We start from the raw sequence: 22,596 nt of genomic DNA, 5'->3' as shown, positions 1-22,596 counted from the left end.
GTGTGTGTGTGTGTGTGTGTGTGTGTGTGTGTGTGTGTTTCTGTGTGTGTGTGCGTCTGTTGTGTCTAAGCCGTACATTATCTTATTTGCGGCTAAACCCATCCTTCGCCTGGTTATTTAGTTGAGATTGCGCTCGGGTTTTCCACTCACACAAGAGGCGGCCCCTTCTCAGCGTCTTGCCCGGGCGGCGGTGATTGCACGGAGCTGTGGAAAGAAAGAGAAGAGAAGGGAAGAGAAGGGGTGGAGGCGGGTGGAGGGAGGGGGGGGTGGAATAAGAACAGCAGGGAGGAGATTATTATCGTTCAATCAAGTGCAATGAGGTGTGGAGGTTCCCCCCCACCAGAGCGGGAGGGCTTCTGTCCAGGGCCCGCCTGCTGCTAATCAGCCTGTTTATTCACATCCACGGCCCTCTGAAGGCCCCACTGCCAGCCGCTAATGAGCCCTCATGGAAGGGGGGTGTGGGGGGGGGGAGGCTAATTGATGGCCTCGGTTTACTGCGTTGTAAACCTACCGATTTGCCCCCCCCCCCCCCCCCCCCCCCCCCCCCCCCCACCACCACCGTCATCTCCATCTCCACCATCATCTCCACCTCCCTCACACACCCTCCTCACCCCACCCCACCCACAAGCTCTCACCTCCGGCTGGGGGGGGGAATAAGTTGACCTTCCGCTTGTCAAAGCACAGGCGCTCCGGTCATCATTTTGTAATTATTACAAAACGACACGAGGGTGTGTGTGTTATAGTTGTTTATATGCATTGCATATGGTTTATGTGTTGTCTATGTACTAAACGTAAATCTTTTACCTGATATTTATCATATCGGGCTGCGTTTAAACATGGTCCAACCCATGCATCATGTGTTTTTAATTATAGTTTGTGGTATTTCTTTATTGTCCTGCTTTTATTTATTTATTTATTTGTTTGTTTTAGAAAGCAAACATTGTGATAATAATAAGACATGGATGTATCTAAACATCATTTATCCATAATTGTCACCACAGTATTGCTTTCCTCCCAGTGAACAGTGATCATTGTACAGTGTACAACGAAATTGTAGCAGCATCCAGGTATACACACAAAATAAAAATAGTAAGAATAAAAAAGAAGAATGTACGCATAAAAAATAAGTACATGATATGTACAGTGTTTTACAATTATTGCACGTGACCTGTAGCGCCTGCCAGATCAGGTCGAACAGGTGATGTGCAGCCACAGGCAGTGTGTTACCTAAGTGGTGGTGTTGGGTTGTTGCAGGCTCAGAGCAGTACAGCACGTACACAGGCTACTCCCAGAGCTACAAGTGGTCTGGCCCCCACCAGGACTCCCTTCCCAGGTACTACTTGCTCTTGCACTTACAAAAAATAAGTACTAAGCAATTGTGTAGCGTCTTATCCTAGCTACGTCTGTTGTATAATACGGGGAATGGGTTAACCTAGTGATGGTTAGTGTATACAGGGAATGGGTTAACCTAGCGATGGTTAGTGCTTGGCACTTGGTTCTATGAACATCCTTACAGTACTGACAGATATATTGTCGTTTCTCTTTCTTCTGACAAATGTACTTTGTATGTAAGTCTCTATTGATAAAAGTGTCCGCTAAACGCCCTAAATGGAAGCGTAAATGTACTTCTAAAGTGACTTTCCTCTCCGCCCAGGGACGGTTGGCAGCGGAGGTGCACGGAGATCGTGGCCATCGACGCTCTCCAGTTCCGGAGCTTTCTCGATCAGTTCCAACCCGGCAAAATGAACCGGGAGCTGAACAAGGTCAGTCCCGTGTGGACAATGTTGTGGTGCTTTGCCACCTATCGCAAACTACAGTCTCAATTTAGTTAGCGATAAATGTGGACATGTTGAACATTCACCTCAGCTGAATGACGGCTCGCCCTCATTCAGCTGAGCTGCTGGGTCGATGTTTCTCCATAACTTTCATATTCCTTTTTTTTAAAGGGGTGATGATCAATTATACCACCGAGGTGTTGAGTGTGACAAGCCGTTTAAAAAAATCTGCCTTTTCCTGCGCCTTAGTGACATCAAGTGGGATGGGAGTCCACCTAGATGTATGCTGGGTAGATCAGTCGACCAGCCTACCCAGTGGACTGTAGCAAACGTTGCTCAATCCATCCATGATATATCTAGGTGGACACTCCCACCTATGATGTCACTAAAACACAGGAAAACGTCTCATGACGTTCACACCTGGTGGTATAACATCAGCCCTTTTGTCCTGCCACTGCCGTCGTTTTCAATACATGCTGTCATGTAAACAAACAAACACGCTATTGACCGGGTGTTCTATATGGATTTTGGTTCACGTTCGTTGGCCCCCCCTGACCCCCTGATGTTGAGGTCAGAAGATTCATCTTCTTCCATTTTTCCTCGCCCTGTTTCATCACTTTAACCGTGTCGACGTGAGCCTGTTCGTCAGTCGCTAAAGGTTGGGGGCGCGGTGCTGTGGCGGGGGGTGCGGGGCTCAGCTGTAGGTGTAATCCGTATCTGTGTAGTCATCGATATAAACTGGTTGTATTATTAATGACAGTGGAAGTGGGGGGGTGGGGGGGGGGGGTAGTATCACCATCCTTTGATGTCGGGCCGCTTTGATCTTCCACAGTTGATATTATCTACACAAAACAGTAAAAAAAAAAAAAAAAAGCGCTCTCGCCACGGTGACGACACACTTCCCGTGCCGCATATCGACGCACGGGAACGAACCCGGTGACCCGTGGGCCGCGCAGACACGCGGTAGACCATCAAACGTGAGCAAATGTTAATTGATCTGGAATTGACTCGCGTGCCGTGCTGTTCACGGGGGCGAGGAGTTCCCCCCCCCAACACTCGGAGCGCTGATCCGGAAGTGCAGCTGCCCGCGCTCTGCCGTCGACCCCACGAGATGAATTAATCGAGAGGCACGGGGCCAGCTGTGGTCCGCCACAAACGTCAGCTCCGGACGAGATGGATCTTGTTCTAGGGGGATCGGAGAGCGGGCGGCGGTGTCGTGGAGTGGACGGCGTGGCGCCGCAGATGGATGTGGCTAATAGAAAAATCAAGATGTTGATGTTGTCAAAAAAAGTGCGGAGGACGAGTTTGACAGCCGTGACAGGCCGGGTGAGGGATCTGGCCGCCATGCAGATCAATCCCCGTGTTTAGCCAACTGTCATGGCTGCCTCTTCCCGTGGGAAGGATTTACGACCGCTCAGAGGGGGAGTTACAATTCATTTGCGCAATTTGCTCTTATTTCCGCTGCTTGGCTGAGAGAGAAAAAGGGCAGTGAATAGTGTGTGTGTTAATGGATGAACGTGTCAAGTGTTTAATTGTGGTTAATCTCTTATCGGTGTGTGTTTTGTGTTGTTGTCGTTCCATCAACCTGCCTTTCTTTGTTGATGATGTACGATGATGATGTAGTGGCAAGTTAAATTGGCACCTTGCGTGCAAATCTGAAATCATTCAGATCAGCCCTTGCGGTAAAAACCCAGCATTTCCCCGTAAAGTCTCAGTATTACGGCCGCGTACCGTAAAGTACCGGTGTGTTCAGACACTTATCCCAATCTCTTTGATCTGAGCATCCTGCTGAATAATGTGTGTGAGCTCCAGCCCTGCAGGCAAACACAATGAAGTGGTTTGGAGTGGGACGCGGTACACCTCCACAATGAACCGGGGTGTCCTCCTTGTCATTCCTCTGTCCTATAGCAGCAGAATGTCTTCTAGCACCAACATCTACCATCACTGCTGACTGTCGGCTCCCTGCTGCTTCGTCGTTCGCTTATTATTCTGTATTTATCGGACCTATATTAAAGCCCTGATTGAGATTAAGATGCTATTTCACCTGGCCATGAGAGGCAGCGAGCGACCCAACGGTTCCAGACGGACAAAGTATCCCAGATCCCCAAAGGTCAAAGGTCATGGCCGTGTGTCCTCCTGTCCTAGGCCTACTGCGGCTTCGCTCGGCCGGGGGAGGAGAGCGAGCGCCTGTCCGCCGTGGCCACGGGGAACTGGGGCTGCGGCGTCTTCGGGGGAGACACCCGACTCAAAGGTAAGGCCCCCGGGGTAGTTACAGTAACACGCTGTAGCTGTAGCGCTGTAACACACACTGTGTTACATAATACAGTAACACACACTGTTACATAATACAGTAACACTGTAGCTGACGAGGTCCCCATGTTACCTAATACAGTAACACACTGTGTTACATAATACAGTAACACACACTGTTACCTAATACAGTAACACACACTGTGTTACCTAATACAGTAACACACACTGTGTTACCTAATACAGTAACACACTGTAGCTTATTAGGTCCCTATCTTACCTAATATGGTAACACTGTAACTGATCATGTCCCTATGTTTCATAACACACTATAACTCGACTGATCCCTTTTTGACACAATACAGTAAGCCACTAACTGAAATCCCTACATTTACATTTAGGGCGTTTAGCAGACGTTTTTATCCAAAGCGACTTACAATAACATTTGTCAGAAGAAAGAGAAACCAACAATACATAGCACTGTCGCTACAGTGAGGCTGTTCATAGAAACAAGTGAGATAGCTAGGATAAGATGCTACACAATACTAAGCACTAGTTTTAAGTGCAAAGACGTACAACATACGTAAGTGAGTAGGCCTGGGCGATATGGCTGAGAGACATATCACGATATAACTTGATCATATTGATCAATATCGATAACTATTGATAATTTTAATGACCTAAAAAGACTAGGAATTACCATGCTGGATTTAAACACTTCTGTTTAACACTTAATACGACCTTCCACTGTTCTTGATAAATTGATAAATACTCCAATGTCGACACAACAATGAAAAACACTCAAATATTGTAAATAAGTATGGAACCGTGTTTGTGTAACAAACCCAGCTGCCCGATTCGGTGGTCCAGTCTCTTATCGATATATATATATTGAACATCAAAAGTCTTATCACGATACGATCATTTATTGTTTTATTGCCCAGGCCTATAAAAGTGAGTACATTAAGTGCCAGGACGTACAACATACAAGAAGTGCGTACATTAAGTGCCAGTAACCGTGGCTCAGTCTCACCCACCCTGATCCGCCGATCCATTGGCGCCCACGGCCTCCCCGTTCATCACCTCACCTCAGGCCTATTTGTCCTGCCCTCCCCTTATCGACCCGGTGACAGGCGGTAATATTTGTCATTAATAACGCCATCGATCCGGTCTGCGTCTGCTGCTGCTCCAAGAGTTTTCTCTCCTAGTGGCGGGGGAGCTGTGACTCATACCCCCACCTCCCCCCCTCCCTCCCCCCCCCCCCCCTCCCTCCCCCCCCCTCCCTCCCTGGCATCCTCGCCTACACTGTTGTCAAAAAGGTTGTCTTCCTGGTCAGAAGACGAAGCGTCCATGCACATTTAATCACGCCTCATTAGCCGCCACCACCACCGCCACCGCCGCCGCGAGTCTCCGCTCCCCTCAGCAGCGGAGGGGAGTTACCCACTGGCTCATTAATGACACGCCTCCAGGGAGAGAGAGCCCCCCCTCTCTCTAAACCCCGCCCCCCCCCCCCCCCCCCACAGCCCTCATCGCCTACTCACATATTCTAATTGATATAAAAAAATATATTTACTTAGAAAAGACACGCTTCAAAGCGAGGCAAAAAAGAAAAGAAAAAGGAGAAATATATGAAGGCTGGCCTCGGCGCCGTGGAGCCGTCGTGTTGTTGTGTTCACCTCGCCGTCGCTCGGCTTCCCGGTGTTCGCTAATTGACACCGCCTTTTAAATATTCACACGGCCTCCAGGGCCCGGTGGGCCATGCTCAGCAGTTGCCAGATTTCCTGCCCAATCAATCCAATCTGGCAACACCTACAAACACCCCCCCCCCCCCCCGAGGGTTGCCAGATTGCTGGGTTCTCCTTTCGAGATCGGGCGGTGATGATGATGTGTACGAGGATCGGTAGTTGAACGCTGGTCGTCAGATGGAGAGACAAAGCTCACCCCGTTTTTAAACGCGTACCGTTTGCTTTGTTGCAGTAATATTAAGGTGGTTTTTCCACTTTGGATGATTGACAATTAAAAATTGTGCAGTGCAGTGCATACATTGGGTCGGGGGGGGGGGGCGGGGGGGCAGTAGTTGTGCTACTTTGGTCCCCGGCTCCTCCTCCTCCTCCTCCTCCTCCGAGCTGAGTGCTGAGGTGTCCTTCAGCGAGACGCTCTCACCCTGACTGCTCCTGACCCTCACTGTGTCACCGCTGTCGCTGTGTGAATGTGTGAGTGAAGGGTTGTAAGTCGCTTTGGATAAAAGCGTCAGCCAAATCCTCTAAATGTAAATGTGTATTGTTGTTTTTTTTTAAGCAGAACAACATCCTTAAAAATGGACATGCGGTTCAACGATAAACTACGCTACCCAGCATGCCTGCTCAGACTGTGACTCTCTCCCCGCACGCACGCACGCACGCACACACACACACACACACACACACACACACACACACACACACACACACACACACACACACACACACACACACACACACACACACACACACACACACACACACACACACACACACACACACACTCCCCCCGCACTGACTCGCTCACTCTCTCCCTTCGCACTCACTCACTCGCTCACTCTCTCCCCTCGCACTCACTCACTCACTCACTCACTCACGCTCTCCCCTCGCACTCACTCACTCACTCACTCACTCACGCTCTCCCCTCGCACTCACTCACTCACTCACTCACTCACTCACTCACTCACGCTCTCCCCTCGCACTCACTCACTCACTCATCACTCACTCACTCGCTCACTCTCTCTCCACACACTCACTCACTCCCTCCCTCCCTCACTCCCTCACGCCCCCTCCTCCTCCTCTGCAGCCCTGCTCCAGATGTTGGCGGCGGCCCAGGCGGGGCGGGACCTGGCCTACTTCACCTTCGGGGACGCGCGGCTCATGACCGACGTCCACAACATGCACGCCTTCCTCAGAGAGAGGAGGAGCTGCGTGGGTAAGCTAGCCACCCCCCCCCCCCCTGTCGTCTGCCTGCTAGCTCCGCCCTCTGGTCGTACCGTTGGTCGACCTGTCGCTAAGCTCCGCCCTTAGAACGCAGATGAGCCAATGACATTCCAGCCTCAACTGTACTCGGACAACGGCTCGGACAACTCCACTGAAACCAACAGGGAGGAGGCAAAATATAACTATTTAATGGTGGATTTATGTTGTTTGTGTAAAAAAATAAATCAACATGGTCAAACAGTGTGCTTGGGAAACATACGGACAGTCAGTGTCCCGAGAGGCTGCAGAATGCAGTGCATTTCATCCCTTTTCCCAAAACACAACAGCGGGACAAGAAAGAGTGTAATGTGGATCAGACTGTGTGGTCAGAATACCAACTGGATTTAAGCTTGTTACGTCCTGTATGTATTTTAAAGTTTTGAATATACCCCTCCATAGCGTAATGTAGTCCCTTTCGATTGATCCTGGAAGAAATTAAATCCTTTTTTCGCCCAAAACTTCTCCAAAACCTGCTTTGATAAACGGTCAGCTGCATTTTTCCACATGTTTTTGTTATGGAGTCTGGTTTGTTTGTCGGAGTTTGTCATGGTAACGGCGGGGGGGCGTGACTTAGCGACAGGTCCATTGTGCTTTCATTTGTTCAGCAATTTGTAACTGTGTTTTGAAAAGTGCTATATAATTCAAGTTTATTATTGTTATTGTTATTACTATGATAGATTCACCTTTCAAGAAACGAGCGGTAGTTTATAATATATATTCGCCTTGTCTTGAGCAACTTCTAACTTCTTGTTACTTTACTTATTTACTTATTACTTATTACTTTACTTTATTTACTACTTATTATTACTTATTACTTTACTTTATTTACTACTTATTATTACTTATTACTTTACTTTATTTACTACTTGTTACTTTGATTATTATCTACTTATTATTACTTGTTACTTTACTTTATTTACTACTTATTATTACTTGTTACTTTACTTTATTTACTACTTATTATTACTTATTACTTTACTTTATTTACTACTTACTATTACTTATTACTTTACTTTCCCTCTCTGTTCCAATAACAATTGCAAGAACTAAAAACAAACAAAGACAGTCCGAATTTGGCATTGAACACCAAAGAGGACCATGGTGGTGATGAAGAGTATTAACATGAACATGAATATGATTATTAATCCGATGTCCGTGTGTGTGTGTGTGTGTGTGTGTGTGTGTGTGTGTCAGGCGAGGTGTACGGGCTGCTGCTGCAGTACCACCGCTCGGTGTGCGCGCCCTGCCGGAGCCCGCGTCCCGACGTCAGCCTCTACGCCTTCATCTACCAGCGCCTGGGCCCCTCCTCGCCCTCCCTCTCCCTCTCCCCCTCCCTCTCCCTCTCCCCTTCCCCCTCCCCCTCCTCTCCCCCACCACCACAGTCGCCAGACTCGGCCCACTAGGAAGGATCACCCCCTTCCCCTCTCCTCCCTCTCCCCCATCCCCCTCCACCTCCTCTCCCCCACCACCACAGTCGCCGGCCTCAGCCCAGTAGGACACCCCCCCCCCCCTCCCCCTCCCCTCCCATCCAACCAGACGAAACGTCCCCACTGGCTGCCTCTGAGGTCATGTCACCCATTGAGTCACCGTCACCGCCACCACCGCCATACCAAGGACTAAATCACCCCTCCCCCCTCCCCTGCCACCCACACACACACACACACACACACACACACACACACACACACACACACACACACACACACACACACACACACACACACACACCCCTATCTTCACCTAGTAAGGGTCTTTTTGTCGTACGTTTTGTTCTTTAAATGCGTTTCATATCTTGATAGAATTGATTACTGTCGGGCTTTAACGTTCTGAATCCACGGGATTCTGTGACATTTCGTCGCAGCGTTCAACCTCCCAAAATGGAAAGCGCACCCGAAGCCGTTCAGACATTCATACCAATCGGGGGGGGCTGGGGGGACGACGTGTTTGATTAGTTATTCCGGCGTAGTCTGAACGCTGTGACACCTTCCTGTTGATTTCCCCGCCGCTCATCGCTCGTGGCCTCGGTGCGCGAGATGACGTACACGTGGTTTTTAATGGGGAAGCAAAAGGTTGCCATCCGTCTTCCGAGAGTTTGGCGCTTGCCGTATTTATTTTTTATTTTCCTTCAGTTCACACCCACAGATATCCTGTCTAATTGAATTGGCTGTCACAAATCAAGTTAGTCGGAAGAAATATAAGTAGAAGGGGGGTGGCGGGAGTCGGCGGCTCGGTGGACCGGGCCTGGGAAAAAAAAGGAAAAGCACTTCTACGGGGAGAGAGATCCTTCTGCTCTCGGAGTGCAGAGTTAGTAGCGCTGGAACAGTACGGGTTTGCTCTGTGTTGACGTGAGTTCTATGGAATGGGCTTTGGAGCCCAGCCTTAAAAAAAAAAAAGCATTTACTTAGATTTTACTGCTCAACAATGTTATTATGAGTGAGTGAATGGATTTCAGGAGGTACATTTTTTTTTTTAAATCTGTGTTTCTCTGTTGTTTTTTACTCAATGACTTTTGACCTAGGAGTGCGTACATTTGTAAACAAAGCCTTAAATAAAAAGAAAAGTCCAGTCAGTTTCACACAAACATTTTTTTTTTGTCTTCACGTCGACTGACATTTTGTGACTCGTCTCGGATCTGTCTGTCTGTCTGTCTCCTGAGTCGGACATGAATGACGCAGGCGGTCCTCTGATGCCCATCCGTCGGTTGGGCAGGCTGTGAGTGACCCCCCCCCCCCCCCCCATTGAGACCGTCTGAGCATGTCCCCACCCCGCGCCTGTCCACTTATCTCCACCCCCTCGCTATCTCCTCGCCCCTCCGTCCGGCGGTTTAAAAAGGTCATACTTTAATATCACCTGTACATGACACCTCATTACCTTAAGAGGAGGGCGCTACAGCCAATCACTGACAAAGACTGTGACGGTGGGACGTCTCCACCTGTTGAGATGTCCCTCGTCCTCATTAGCATAAGGCAGCTCAGATCTTTGCTGCTCACCTTTTAAGCGACCTGTTCTCATGCTCTCTTCAAAGTCAAAGTCATTTTTAATGTCAATTCAGCAATATGTACAGGACATACTGAGGATCAAAATTACGATACTCTCAAAACCCCAATGGTGCAAAATACATCAAATAAATAGATATGTTTAAAAATATACATAGTACATGTCAAAAAAGGACAGACACGAGACTGGTAGACTAGTATTGGTGCAAAAGTGCATAGTGCAAAAAAAGTCTTGCGAATTACAGATTTCAGTGTTGATAGGGGTGGGGGGGGGGGGCAGAGTCCATGGCGTTTAGTGAGAAGGAGGCGGAAGGGGAAGCTCTTGGTACCTCGGGCGATACACGGTACCGTTCTGTTTGTTTTTAGTGGGTTGTGTAGGGGTGTGGGCGTTAAGGCACTGGAGTCAGGGTAAGAGTAGTCTCTGAGGACGCACGTCGTACGGTAAGTCGTGTTTGACGGATGAGTCTAGTGAGTGGGTCAGGGTAACGGAGTGAGACAGAGCAGGAGACGTGACAATGACAGTTGGAACAGTGGACCAACGATTACAGAATATTGAAATGAAGTAAGCTGGGCGGAGCTCATTCATAGTGGTACTTGTATGTCTGACACACTGTTCATTGAAATGTACGTTTAGACAATCAGTCTGTCTGTTTTAGCCAACAACAATCATTTAAACAAATGATTAGCTCATCCCTGAACCTATTCTGTGAAACATGTTCACCTGACATTCGTGTGCACAGGCCCTGGCATTATTTACGACTATGATGACGCAGCTTCCTATTGAAGCGTGTGTACGTAAACGAGTGAGATGCTGGCTTCTGACTGGCTCGCTCCCGTCAAACTCCACCGAGTTGGGGGCTAAGCTGAACCACGGAGGTGGGGGAGGGGGTCGGGGGTTGGTCTTTGTAGCATGCTGATTTCAAAACAGCCTTTGGTGGCTCTCCCACCACCACGGGACGCCCATGGGGTCACCCAACAGGATGGTCTCCCTAGGGTGCTGCTCCTGTACTCGATCTGACCTTTCAGGATGCAGCACAGAAGCCAGACTGCGATAGGTGTCTCTGTGACGAGGTAGTCAACATTGTGACGGTAGCACTTTCTGTTTGCTAATTTAATTGAGTTGTGAACGTCACTTTTCTGAACTCCTTGCCTATGAATTATTATTATTATACTGTTATTTTAACATCATTTTTGTCCCCGTTATTTATTGATTTTGTTTCATACTTTGTGGCGCCGGAAGTGCTGTGGCCAAGAGACGCTTGCTACTATTCAAGTGTCATCGTGATCTCAGTAAAACGTTATGCGTCGTATTAATGAGACGTCCCATTGTGGTTCCATGGATCAAGTTAGGGGTCAGTAACATGCGATCTACGAACTGAATGCGTCAAATGCAGGACTCTATTCATGTGCTATGACCAGCCCAGAGCCCGGAGAATACCCAGCCCACGATCGCCAAGCAGTTTATTATCAGGCTTTCATTGAAGTTGGCATTAACTGATAATTCATTCCTTTTCTTTTATGCGGCGCCATTATCCCGAAAGGTCAGTGCCCATATTTGAGAAATTGTTTTTGAATTGGCACACGTAGTACCAATTCAATTTGGTCCTGTTTGTGTTGTATTTGCATACTCTTTTAGTTTATTTGTGGTTGCTCTCTGTAGTATCGAAACAAGATATGCAGTGTGTTGCCTTGGACACTGATTAAAGACGCAGGCTTAATTTTCAAGTTTCATCAAACCCTGATATGTCCTTATATTTATTTGGATTAACGTCATAGGGACTACATGAATGCATTAATATTTTTTTCCAATATACTGTGTACTGCAAAATATCATCATTATACATTTATCAATAGATATGGAAATGACTCCATTATAGCTTAATGTGTTATTGCACTCATACCCACAATCACACTATCCTGTTATCGCTCATCTGAAAATGAACACGATTTTAGGCAAAGGGGTGACTATTGCAAATCAAAATCATATTTTAGCGCACTCTAATTTTCACAATATTAAAAAGATATTTGTACATTTATATCAATATTATAAGTGGTGAGCAGGTGAATATTGTTCATCTCACCACTTATAGGTGAATATTGTTCACCTGCTCACTACTGTAAAATTCATTGTTGTTTTTTTTAGCATTTTTGGATGCAAGGGTAGTACTAAACGTGAATTTAGATGAGCTTTACATACCATCCTCACGAAATGCACTGTTGGATTGTTTTTGCAATCCTGGCTTACCACCCGTATCTAACGGTACATACTTTAGAAAACAGTTGTATTTATAACCCTGCTCATATTTTTTCGGAGAAAAAATGAGGTTATGTTACAAAACATGGAATGAAGCGACGTATTCCTCAGCTCACACGGCGCTAAATGTTTCCAGTTTCTCTCGTGTTTGCGTCGGCTGTGCAGTCGCTATACTGCGTCCTCAGTCCTCTGAGTGTGTGTGCGTCTTCAGTGAGTCTGGGCTGTTCCTCTCGACCCGGCTAAAACCGGCTTCTCTTCTATTTTTTTTCCTGTCAAATAGCCTAGAGTCAGTACAACACAAGGAGCTGGGTGTTGGAAGAGGAGGAGGAGGAGGAGGAGGTGAAGGGGATATCCGAGTGTGAGAACCATTCTTTATCGCTGACAGTCTTCGACGGCCGTCTTTAGTTTAAGTGTTCCCTTCCACAATTGATCCGAAAGGGAAAATCAATTAGGTGTGCCTTTTAACCAAACCGACCGGCCGCTCGCTGAGGTCAAGGATCGAGTGATTGAAGTATTTTTTTCTTTCTGGACTTGAGATCAGATTGCCAATCCATCACGGGGCTGTCTTGTGATGTGTGCCCGGGCAGGCCGGATGAAATATGGAGCGCAGTCTTTTATTTATTACTGTTCAAACCAAGTGCTGCCTTTTAGCTGTGGAGACACTGAAAGTGTAATCCATAGGGACTGCGAAAGAGCCTGATTACCGCTGTCACGGACATCGCCGCAGGTTTTGTTGCGTAATGTAACAAAATAAAAACCCTTAAAAGAGTTTTTTTCAAACATGGTTCTGTGTTCTTGTCAATAATTATCATTTTAAATAAAGTGCTTCAGTATGTCACTTTATTTGCAGACTATTACCAAAACGGAATGAGCTTTTTTATACTTTTATACTATACTTAACACCTAGCCTCACATACTCTTACTCATCATTATCATCTTAATAGAGTCACTTTTGATCGACAACAATTAACCCGGGCAAATGACCCGTTAACGGATCATTCTTGCATGTTGGTGCGATTGCCAGTGTACGTTCTGATCCAGAGGTCCACCGCGGCGAGCTGAGCTGGAGGACGCCAGTGAGGACAGCCACACCGTCTCCACCGAGCTCCTCCAGCGAGCTCCTCCAGCGAGCGGATCTGAAGTCTCCTCAGCCGGTTAATTGCACACTTGTTGCTCCGTCACGGGGATGCATAGTGCCATCTGTCCTCACCAGTCCCAACCTCCACCCCGGAAAAAAGGATCCTTTCCCGTTCCTCTGGCAGGGATTTCAAAGTATGACAGGGGACTTATTACACACACACACAGAATAAGGAATCCAATCCGTCTATATTTCACCATGTGTCTGTGCTCTGTCAGGCCCGTCATAGGGGGGGGGGGGTCCCCCAGGGCGCTATGGTAGGGACCTGCTTGTTTCCCCCTGCATGGCCGTCACCTGCTGATCTTCTCCGTGTCGCCTCTCCACCCTGTGTCGACACCGCTTCAGATGGAGGCTAGTCTCCGCGGGGCTGCACAGCTGCCCAGAGCAGATGTTTCTCGCACATATTTTTTTCAAAGCACACCGTTTCGCCAAATGCAGGGGCCTTGATCATCTCGGAACGTGATTATGCCCCAGCACATGGCATGGGGGGGTGATGATTAGAGCAGGGGGGAAAAAACTAAAGGGCAACACTCACACTTTTCAAACTTGGGACGTCTCCCGTCTGAGCCTCTTGTCAGAGTGGAGTAAACTTCCACCGACGACTCGTGAAAGTACTGCTACTTGGACCAGGACTTCAAAGTCGATTCCATTCTCTTTGTGACGTTGGGGCAGCGCGGGGGGGGCGGTGGGGGTGGGGGGTGGGGGGGGTAGCGGGGGGGGGGGGGGGCAGGAACCGAGGGGACGTCTGCACCAAAGGGCTATGACGTGCAGCAGATTGGTGTGTATGTGTGTGTATACGTAAACGTGTGTGTGTGTGCGCATATATACATGTTTGTCTGTGTGTGCATATATATACACGTATGTGTGTGTGTGTGCGTGTGCGTGCATATATACATGTTGGTCTGTGTGTGTGTGTGTGTGTGTGTGTACGGGTGCATAAAGACCGGTGTGTGTGTATATGTGCGCATATAGACATGTCTGGTTGCCCACTTCTGTATGTGTGTGTGTGCGTGTGTGCGTGTGTGTCCAGGTGCGCACGCACCATTGCGTGTGTGTGTGTGTGTGTGTGTGTGTGTGTGTTGGGGGCTTATCAGAGCAGCGTTGGCAGAGTGGACCCCCAGGCGGCCGGTGAGCTGGGTCATTACAGAGCTGTCACCCAGAGAGCGGAGCGGGCTGGCAGCCCACTCCCGCTTAGCTAACCCCCCCCCACCACCCACCACCCACCACCCACTCCTCATCTCACTTCCCCTCAGTCCCCCCCCCCCCCCCCCCCTCGCCTCCAGTCGAAGCCCACGTGTTGTCAAGTGGGGGCTGTTGTGTTCTTAGAGTTGTGTGATTGTTGTGCGTTGTGTGATTGTTGTGTGTTCTTAGTGTTGGGTGATTGTTGTGTGTTCTTAGAGTTGTGTGATTGTTGTGCGTTGTGTGATTGTTGTGTGTTCTTAGTGTTGGGTGATTGTTGTGTGTTCTTAGAGTTGTGTGATTGTTGGGTGTTCTTAGTGTTGGGTGATTGTAGTGTCGTGTGTTCTTAGTGTTGTGTGATTGTTGTGTGTTCTTAGTGTTGTGTGATTGTTGTGTGCTCTTAGAGTTGTGATTGTTGTGTATTCTTAGTGTTGGGTGATTGTTGTGTGTTTTTAGTGTTGTGTGATTGTAGTGTGTTAGTGTTGTGGGACAAAAAAGGGACAGAGAGATCCATACCACTGACCCAACACTGTCTCAGTGACGGCCAGCAGAACATAAAGCTTTTTAACACCCATTTTGAACAAATAAATATGGCTCACAGTGTCTTTACCAGTTCTTTTAGTTTTATACTATTGAATCGTTTGGCGTTGAGGTTCAGGATTGATGTACCGTAGTGTGGCCGTCTGGGAAGGTCTGTCAGGGGTGTTCAGTGTTGATTTCCCCCCCGTTCAGGAGCCACTCTGTAACCTGTGAGCCTTGCCCTGCTTGCTGCTGAGGACATGATGAACACCGCGACGCGGCCCGTCTGCGGCGCAGCTCCAACGCGCCCCAATCGTTTTTCTCCTCCTTTCTTCTCTCCTGACAAGTTCACTCCCAGGGGCCACAAAGCGGCCACAGGGGCCATCTGTCTTAGGGCCCATGTAGTACTCTGTATTATACGACAGGCCTGTCTCCACCACGACGACACACACACACACACACACACACACACACACACACACACACACACACAGGATGATGTCATCGCTCCATGGCTGAACAACACACCAGGCCGTGAGGACGTATCGCACACAGAATCCGTCAGTCCTCCATGTCAGAGAGACCCTAAGGTACACCAGTCAAACGAACCAATAGTTTTATACAGAACCAGCCAGACACCAGGCATCCTGGCAGGGATGTAATCCAGGGCATTACAAAACAAGGACTGCAAACAACGGACTGAAAGAAGGAGAGAGAGGGAGAGAACAGAGGAGCAGACATCGCGTCCCCCCCCCCCCCCCCTCCGTCTCCCTGCAGTCTGTCTGCACATCTTTAACCGATCGACCCTCCTTTGTAGCGCCCCACTGTTCAATTACCCAAAGGCCCATAAAGGCCCCGTCGCCGAGGGCCCCTGGGGAGGGGTTACCGTCGCTGTGTTCACCGCGGTAACCGGGTGATTTAGAGGATGCTCCTGCTCCTCCTCCTCCTCCTGCTCCTCCTCCTCCTCCTCCGCCGGCGTGCGGATGATGATGCGGTCCCTCGCTCGCCGCCGGCCCCGTGGCCCCTCAGGCGCTCCTTAAGACGAGCCATTACCCCTAACAGCCCTCATCTCGTGGTTACAGCCGCTGGCTCCTGGGGGCTCCTGGGGGCCCCTGGGGGAGAGGACCACAGGGCTCCCAGGGAGGAGGGTCCCCCGAGCGGGAGAGCCTCTCTGGACACCGCGGCCGATGGTTTATTAAACACAACTTTATGGGTTATCTTAAAGTTATGCGTTGAGTTCAAAGGAAATGAGTGCATTTTTCCATGTTTGTTTTCAAAGTGATTTTGAGTTTGATTTTAAGAGGAGAAAAAACTTTTCAAAAAAACGTTTTGTTGATTTTATTGGATCACACAGACCAACAATGTCAGGTTTGTTACATCGATCAATGCTTACCTCATTCGGTTCTGCCTTAAACACAAAAAAAATAAGCTGTAAGTTAACACTCAATGATGTAACACATGATACTCCTTGGTAACACGGATGGCAAGGATGGCTCTCATTATGCTGAATGGTTTGTGTCTTGATCCACTGCTCCTATAAAGTTTGACCCAAAGCAAAACAGTGAACTCCCTGTTAGCCAGACATTCATAAAGTTACAAATGACAGACATTCACCGTTGGTTTATGTATTGTGTTGCCACAGCACTCCATGGCGTGTCGTCTCAGTCTGGAGGTCTAACCGGAGACTCAATTCTCTCTCTCTAGGGAGCACAATAAAATGCCCCCTTATCACTCTCCCTCTTCTCTTTCCTCCCCCCCCCCCAGCTCACATCTGGCCTAACATCAGGACAAATCTCTGGGGCCCCGATGGACGGAAACGTCTCAGCACAATGTATGAACCGTACGTATAGTTTGCATTAATGTACACACATCCATTCTTATTTACCCAGCGATGGTACGCGGGCGTGTGTTGAATGTTTTTACTCATCCCGTCACTCTCCCGCCGGGACGTCGCAACAGATCTATGTTTGCGTGTGACGTGTCACACCTTGTGGAAACCAAGGCCTGTAGGAGAGGGACGATCTCTCTCTCTCTCTCTCTCTCTCTCTCTCTCTCTCTCTCTCTCTCTCTCAAAGACTACTCCCCCCATACGTCAGACACACCCTCGCCCATCCGTCGACTGACGGAGGTAATGTGAACGAGGCGTCACTCTTTCTCCTCTTGTCTCATTCCTTCTCCCTCTCCTCCTCCTCCTCTTCTTCTTCTTTGAGAGTGTGTGGGGGGAGGAGGGCACGATGAAGAGGGTGAGGATGATGAGCTGGTCTGGGCTGGAGACCTTTTGCATAGCAGCCATTAGAGTTGTATTGTTTGTGCCCCCTCCACACACCAACCAACCAATCAGCAGGCAGAGCACCACTTGTCCTTCACAGTCCCGCCCCCCCTGACCTCTACTCTGACCTCATCAGTCACACACACACACACACACACACACACACACACACACACACACACACACACACACACACACACACACACACACACACACACACACACACACACACACACACAAATGACGCAACAAAGTTTTTGTCATAAGGAGATCGATACCTTTGTTGAAGTTTCCACTAAATGTAATACTAATTCAAGCAATACAGTCCTACACACTTTCTACAGCACTTTTCATCAAACTATCCCAAAGTACTGTCAAATATACAATCCATATACAGATGCAGCGTGGTCTGTGTTTGACAAGACGCTTGTTCTGTTCAAGCTCTGGCGATACTACCCGTCGCAACTCAAGTTCTGTGACATAACTCCTTTGCCCGGGACTGTGGGCCGATCTCAGACTGCGTGCTGCACACAGACCCCCTCTCCGCAAGTCACACACACACACACACACACACACACACACACACACACACACACACACACACACACACACACACACACACACACACACACACACACACACACACACACACACACACACACACACACACACACACACACACACACACACACACACACACACACACACACCAATTAGCGCCCCCTCCGCCTGACACGAGGCCCGGACGCTCCTGCAGCCCCCATCCTAGCACAGAGGCATAAATCACTCTGCGGTGCTGGGGCCACAGGCAGTCCACGCCCGGCACCACCACCTCCACCTCAAGATTTACACTGCACTTTTCCACCAGGCCTGGCAATGTGGAATCCAACACACGACCACAAGTCATCTCCCAATTGGTTATCGATCCCCCTCTCCCCTCCCCAATAACAAGAATGAATCACACGTTGCCAACACCGCTTAGACTCCACGGTTACAGTAGCGCGGATGGATTATCGACGGCGTGGGCTATACCTCGGGAGGATGAACGCCTGCCCCGTGCGAGGAGTAATCGGAGAAAAGAAATAAGATAAGCGCACTCGGAGATGAGTAGGTGCCATCTTGCGCCGTGCGCAGCGCTCATTAAAGCGCGTCAAAACATTGGAGGAGGCGACGACGACTGCGTGCGGGGAAAGTGTTTTTAAGCGCGCCGTTCCGTCGCAGCTGTACGCAATTACTGCGTGATTTCGCTCCACAGCGAACCTCGGGTTCTACCCTTGTATTTCATGTGCGGATCCGCGATGAACAGATGTTTATTGACGAGTGGAGAAGAACATCGGTGCCTAGGAGTATTAATATATTACTTCAGGGCAATTAATATAAAAAAAGGCAGCCACTTGTAAATATCCAGACTTCATCTATCGTGTCTTCGTCTATCATCTCATAATGGTCCTCATGCTTTCATGAATGCTCTGCCATTAGCCTACTGTCGGCATGAATAGCGATCAATTGATTTCAGCTGTCAATTTAACCAGGGCTCTTTATTTTTAAATATCGGTAGGCCTATTGAAAAGTGCGTAATAGGTGCTGTCATCATACCAATCCGTTTCCCTTTTTTTTTTTAAATATATATATTTATATATAATATAACTTTTTTATTTGAAAATGTTTGAAGGGATAGACCAGCTCTCTGCGCTGGGCATAAACCACCATATTGCCAGCTATTCGTTAATGGGGCCCCGCTTCTGGGCCAATTAGGCTCCAAGACGGCGTGTGAAGTGGAACTTCTTCCCAGGGAGCACTTCTCTCATAAATGCCAGAAGGGTCATTATCAGAATCCCTTCGCAAGGGGGCGACCAGACGGCTACAGGCCCCTGCCTTAATTGAAAGATTTTATGAATGACGGTGAATGGGGATTTTTTTTTTTTGAATTTCCATTAAAATGTCAGCGTTTCAATACCTGAAATCGAGACAGCAGATGTGTATTTTACCTCATCCGTTTTTGGAGGAAAAGGCTAAATTTCGGTTTCAACCGCTGCATGGTTCCTTCACATCAGCGTATAAAGTCTGTGGAGGAGCGCCACGGCAAGACAGCTTCACTGACACTAATTGGTCGTGGAGCGACTTCAGACGCCTGTGTTGTGTAGTGCCTACCTGTCACTGTTTTATGCATTCGATGATGTTCAATTAGAACGGATGATTTAGCCTAGACGAGGATTTTGGTCCACGGCGGTGAGTGGAACTTGTTTTCTGCCGGTCACTGCCACAGTCCTACTGCGTTATTGATTAGTGTTAAACTTAGTACTGGTATCGATTGTCTTCTGATCAGTAGACCCACATTATCCACTAGACACTAACCCCAGCTGCATTATCCGATGTGGTTGATATCTACCAAGCATTAAGTACCAAGAATTTCCTACTTGCTGTCAAATAGGAGCCGTCCTCTGCCTGCGACACGTTGGATTCCAGTCTGAGTTGGGGACGGGGTTGAGGGACCGTCAGTTAGAGTTATGTCAGTTTTTATTTAAATATCGATCGCTTGCTACTGAGTGAGACCGTGAATACTCTCTCTCTCTCTCTCTCTCTCTCTCTCTCTCTCTCTCTCTCTCTCTCTCTCTCTCTCTCTCTCTCTCTCTCTCTCTCTCTCTCTCTCTCTCTCTCTCCCCCCCCCCCCTCTCCGGTCGCTAGCGGCACCGCCAGGTGTGCCTCCGTCCCCGACTGCTTCTTGTTAGCCCTGATCTCCTCGCCGTCGTCCATCGGCAGGTTGGCCTGCGGCTATCCACGTCACCCGCTGCTTCTCAGGCCCCGGGCGCCGCCAGAACCGAGCCCCCCCTGTTAACCCAACCTCCCTCCCTCCCTCCCTCCCTCCCTCCTCCGTCAATAACCGCATAGCGTCTGGTCGAGTTGGACAAAAGCACCTGGTAGCACTTTGCCGTTTTGGTCGGCTGTGCGTTCCGGTTTGGCGGGAGTTTAGTCTTTTCCGAAGAGGTTTGCTGATTGTTTGAGTGCTGGCTGAGGTCCTGCAGTGGGTTGCCTGGAGGAAGGGTATTGGGGTGGGGGTGGGGGGGGACGGACGGATGGACAACTGTTGGCTGATACCAGTGGGGAGTTGTGCTTGGCTCTGTCCCTAAAGACGTCCTGGAACCAATGTGACGAAAGTGTCCATCTGTGGAGTCCTTTCCAGCGGCCTCTGTGCAGACCGCCTCATGAGAATTGGATTGGCTGTACCGTCGTTGTGCATGATGCCACCATGGTTTGTCATTGGAGGTTTACTACGTCACACGGAGCACTATAATGTTGCACAGCTCGAGTGCTTTTGGGTTGTTGATTAGTCGGTAAAGGACATTTGGTTTATCTGTTGATGTCTTTTAAAACGTGCAATCTGCTCTCTCTCTCTGCTTCTCCAACATTCTAGTTATCATTTGATTTATTGATAAGAAGATGCAGTCCGTTCCATCATGTTCCATTATTATTTAAAATGCATGATTGGAAAATAGACAAAAAGACAAAGTCTGATTGTTGCCATTTTATTTTATTTGATATCCATTACGACAGGACATTACAACATGTAACTCGTTAGACAAACAGATAAACCAAACAGCAAGTGGAATATATGATATCATTCATGTGGATAAAAATAAACTTTTAGCCTAAAAAAATAAATGGAATATTTTCCTGTTTTTTTTCCGTCATGCTAAGCATAGTGAGGTCAGTTTACGAAGCATTCATAATGGCATCAAGGTCATGATAGCACACAGCTTCTTACTGGACCATGTTTACAAGAGGGTCTCTGACAAACAGAACGAGTACATTCATATTCTCCATTATTATGCGTCACACAGAGAGGTCAAATTTCACAAAGCATCACAGTGTTTGAGATGAGCATCGTCTCTTTGGGTTCCAGTTCCAGTTTCAATTATTATTTTAGAAGCTAAATACATCTGTCACATTTAAGGCAAGGCTGTTCTGATCTTTCCCAATGTTGGCCCTATAATATTTCATTTTCTGTGTGTTTATGTGTGTGTGTGTGTGTGTGTGTGTGTGTGTGTGTGTGTGTGTGTGTGTGTGTGTGTGTGTCTGTGTGTGTGTGCGTCTGTGTGAGTGTGTCTGAGATTGAGATTATGGGAGTGGTTGATCCTAGATCTGTTTTAACATTTTTAGTCGCAACTTTTTAGTCGCCCTCAAACCTTCACATTCGCCACGTCTACATTACGAAATGAAAGTGTGATCTGACCACATTATGGTGGCCTGTGTCCTGCCTTCTGTATTTACAGGCACAAGCTCAAACGCCTGTCATCGTCAACAGCTAGGAACAACACAACATGAACAGATCTCGGCCGACCAAAGCAGCATGCATGACGTTATGTTGCACAGAGAATAACACATGTTATATTCAATGTCTTCACCTTCCATGGCATGCATGGATCTAATAGATTATTTTTTCAATTGCACATATACCCTTGTTATATCAGCTGTGTAATTATTACACACAACATCCACAGTAAAAAATATAAATATACTCAGTTAATTACTATTTGAACTCTACCTCTAAGTGACACACACACTTGTGTGAATCTCCAGTAAAACAAAGACACAGTGGTTTATCTCTCCCAGCCCCCCACTGTATTCTGACATTAAATTTATGCTGTTCCTAATTATATATAACTATTATTATACAACTATTGCTCGGATTACAGTAAATTCATGTAGAAAGAAATACATATCATATTGCGATATAATCCTGCGTGATTGACTGTACAGTTATATAGAATAGGACATCTATTCCGATTCATTCTTTTCTAACTAAACCCATCAGTGGCCATTTGCAGATGCGACCCCCTCATAGTTTACCCCACCACATTTCTATAGATCCAGAGGCTATCTCTATCCAGCCTAAACAAATACATCTCTCAACACCACGGAGCAGAACACTGCATGACAAATGACGATAACTTTGACACGTGACAAATATGCATAGACACATCCAGATATAGTATATATATATATATATTGCACATCCTGGATACGGAATAGACAAACACGCTTTAACCCGTGTCACATACAGCGTACACACCGATATAGCTGGGCCCATTCCCTCCCCTGACGGAGGCGGTGACCGTGGAATCAGCATCAGTGGTTAGAAAGCAGCCATGGCTTTAGTTTCCTAACGGCAGCAGCTGAGCAGCTCAGGGCTCAGTCTGCCGGGCTTTGCCAGAT

The 22,596-nt window shown here is 48.0% G+C and overlaps 1 protein-coding gene across 1 annotated transcript in view; it reads left to right on the top strand.

Annotated features, from left to right (window-relative positions):
- The window catches only part of LOC311366991 (poly(ADP-ribose) glycohydrolase), a 26,311-nt gene extending 17,818 nt beyond the window's left edge, over nt 1–8,493 (top strand). The window contains exons 13-17 of the mRNA XM_084485786.1: nt 1,255–1,333; nt 1,655–1,763; nt 3,921–4,026; nt 6,852–6,980; nt 8,222–8,493. Coding sequence (XP_084341912.1) covers nt 1,255–1,333; nt 1,655–1,763; nt 3,921–4,026; nt 6,852–6,980; nt 8,222–8,430 — 632 coding nt within the window. The 3' untranslated portion in view covers nt 8,431–8,493. The remainder of the gene's footprint in view (nt 1–1,254; nt 1,334–1,654; nt 1,764–3,920; nt 4,027–6,851; nt 6,981–8,221) is intronic.
- The last annotated feature ends 14,103 nt before the right edge of the window (nt 8,494–22,596 follow it).

The sequence above is a fragment of the Micromesistius poutassou genome, assembly GCF_964030765.1.
Source record: "Micromesistius poutassou genome assembly, chromosome: 21".
Lineage (NCBI taxonomy): Eukaryota > Metazoa > Chordata > Actinopteri > Gadiformes > Gadidae > Micromesistius > Micromesistius poutassou.
Note: the sequence above shows the minus strand (reverse complement) of the source record. Positions and strands in the feature narration are given on the sequence as shown.